Raw genomic sequence first — 2,927 nt, 5'->3', positions numbered from 1 at the left:
AAAACAACGGAGTAGTCATCTCGATCAGTTTACTCCTTAGACCAAACTAGTGATACTTCTGCCGGAAAAACTTGCTTGCAGATATTGTAAGTTTTCCATGAATCTTTCTGGGATTTACTCCATTAGACAAAAGTCTCAATTACCACCCTTCAGAGGTCCTTTCCAAACTTGGGCTCCCTATGACACAGCTGCACTACAGTGCCCTAAAAACTTTTTAGAAGTTCTATTTATTTTTAACTGAAGAGAATGTGCAAGACTTTCAGGAATCATAAAAGGTGTTTTGTCTGTTTGAATGTTTATTTAAGGTACTGTCTTAAATGGTTCTGAAGACTTAACAAGCGATTTTAGAGTCACAACTTGTATGGGGTCTCTGGCCTGAGGCCCTTTCTTAATTTGAGACTTCTTTGCTGAGAGAAATAGCTTTATTTTTTAATCCACTGTGTACTGGCTCCTTTGTATACAATATTTTTTTATCTTTAGCTCATCTCTCTACTTTTACATTTTAACATAGGTCATGAAAAGCCAGTTAGCATTTTTAATATTCTGCCTGGAAGTTTCCTTAGCTAGGTCTGTGAATTTTTAAATCACACATTAAAAAAAAACAAAAAAACAAAAAAAAAACTACTGCTTTCGAGTCGATGCCGACTCATAGTGACCCTATAGGACAGAGTAGAACTGCCCCATAGTTTCCAAGGAGCGCCTGGTGGATTCGAACTGCCAACCTTTTGGTAAACAGCTGTACCTCTTAACCACTACACCACCAGGGTTTCCAAATCACACATAGGTTCAGCAAATCTTCCCATAGCAACATTTTGCAAGTATTTCTTGATATTTTCTTACATATTTTACATTTGAGGTTCACTTTGGTTCTTTATTTTATTTGAAATTTATTTCATCTTCATTGTGTGATTTAAGATCTACATCAGTTTTTTTCAAAGGTTTTATGCATTTATTGAGTAACATGTCTCCATCAAAATTAACGATTTCCATCATTAGTCAAAAAATACAAATTTTATGGTTGTTTTATAGTAAACCATGTATCATGTACTAGTCAATAACTCAAGCACTTGTACTTATTGCCCAGGCCCTAATTTCAGAGGAAAAATGCCACTGCAAGCCATGGCAGCAGGACCAAATATAAAAATAACCTTATAGAAACAATGCAGCCAGATTGGCAAATGAAGGCCAAAATAACTTGAAACAACACAAAAGAAGCATTTAAACGGGATGAATAACATAACAAAATGATATTTTGGAACTGTAACCTCTATCCAGTTAGGATGTTGCCATTTTGGCAAATTATGCTCAATATCAATATCGCATAAAATGTTTTTCCAGCCACCTCCTCAAGGCCCCCTTGACCTCTTTATTCCTCACGCTGTATATAAGCGGGTTCAAGACAGGTGTGAAGATGGTATAAAAAGCTGAGACCACCTTATCATGGCCAACTGAACGGTAAGATTTGGGCCTCATGTAGATGAACATGAGGGTGCCATAGAAGAGTCCCACAACTGCCAGGTGAGAGGAGCAAGTCGTGAAGGCTTTCTTCTGGGCTGCAGCTGACTGCATGCGAAGCACTGCAGCCAGGATAAGGCTGTATGAGGCCAAAATGAGAGACAAAGGGATCAAGAGCATCAGAATGCAGCAGACATACATGAAAAACTCAAAAATCGTGGTGTCAGCACAGGCAAGGCGTACCAGCGATGGTGCCTCACAAAAGAAGTGATTGATTTCCCGTGAGTGACAGTAAGGGAAGCTCAAAGTGGCACCAGCTTGCATCAGCCCATCAACCCCTCCCAGGAGCCAGGAACCTGCCGTCATGAGCAAGCAGAGCCTCTGACTCATGAGAATGGAATAGCACAATGGGTGACATATGGCCACATAGCGGTCATAGGACATGGCCGCTAAGAGGAAGCACTCACCCCCTCCCAGAGTGAGAAACAGGAAGATCTGGGCTCCACAGCCAGTGGGAGAGATGGACCTAGTGCCTGTCAGGTAGTTGGCTGCCATTTTGGGAACAATGGTGGAGACCAGCATCATGTCCGTGAGGGAAAGTTGACTAAGCAGGAAGTACATGGGTGTGTGGAGTCGAGGGTCCACATGGATGAGGATGATCATAAGGGCATTGCCCATCAGTGAGGTGATGAAGATAATGAGCACCATGGCAAAGAGGAAGAGGTGGATCTGTGTGTCACTAAAGAGCCCTAAAAGAATGAAGTTTACCCCTGTGGTGTCATTTGCGTTCTCCATGGCTCTACCGGTGCCTGAAAGATGTAAGAAAGATGAAGAAATTAGATTTGCTTAAAAGGAAGCTTGGATATATTCTTTAAAAAAAACTTTGGCTAAATGACTTGGGTAATCTCAGACATGATGGGCTAATTATTAATCTTTCACTTATAAACAAATTTTTTGCCATAGCATCCTCCAATTCATCTCTCCTGTTAGCATACACACTATGTTTGGTTCACACTAAATTGGATAACATGCATACACAGTAGTATACATTTTACCTGTATTATTTTATAATAATTTGTCATCTGACACCAATAATTTATCCAGGATGTTAAGAAATACTACTTATGCAGTCCCAGTTCTTCACGCATTTGGAGATTCAGGTTTATTCACTTTAGTCCATATTGAGATGCTGTGTCTCATAATTATCACTTTTGCATGTGTTTCAGATATTTTCTAAGTGTTTTCTCACATGGTTTTCTTCAATATAGAGACATATTAAAATTTCAAAAGTTACAGAAAGATGTACAACCAATAAAACTAAGTTTGCTGTGGGGGGAGAAGTTAAAATTTTCTATTCCACACTTAGATGCAGCCTGTGCACTAAACACGCTAGACTTTCAGCCACCACAGATAACTACTGCCTCTGTCACCATATAATTCATATTATCAGGACTTGTATTCCAGGTCGCAGT

General features: G+C 39.7%; 1 protein-coding gene across 1 annotated transcript; it reads right to left on the bottom strand.

The window, feature by feature from the left end:
• Positions 1-1,311: 1,311 nt before the first annotated feature.
• Positions 1,312-2,250, bottom strand: LOC126068287 (olfactory receptor 2T33-like). The gene has a single exon (XM_049870750.1). It carries the CDS (start codon positions 2,248-2,250, stop codon positions 1,312-1,314), a length of 939 nt encoding a protein of 312 aa, XP_049726707.1.
• Between the last annotated feature and the right edge of the window lie 677 nt (positions 2,251-2,927).

Source organism: Elephas maximus, chromosome 2, assembly GCF_024166365.1.
Source record: "Elephas maximus indicus isolate mEleMax1 chromosome 2, mEleMax1 primary haplotype, whole genome shotgun sequence".
Lineage (NCBI taxonomy): Eukaryota > Metazoa > Chordata > Mammalia > Proboscidea > Elephantidae > Elephas > Elephas maximus.
The sequence above is the reverse complement of the archived record's forward strand: the minus strand, read 5'-3'. Positions and strand labels throughout refer to the sequence as shown.

Bases quoted from the DNA above. Each gene is read 5' to 3' on its own strand.
- LOC126068287 (XM_049870750.1), bottom strand. From the start codon at position 2,250: ATGGAGAACGCAAATGACACCACAGGGGTAAACTTCATTCTTTTAGGG.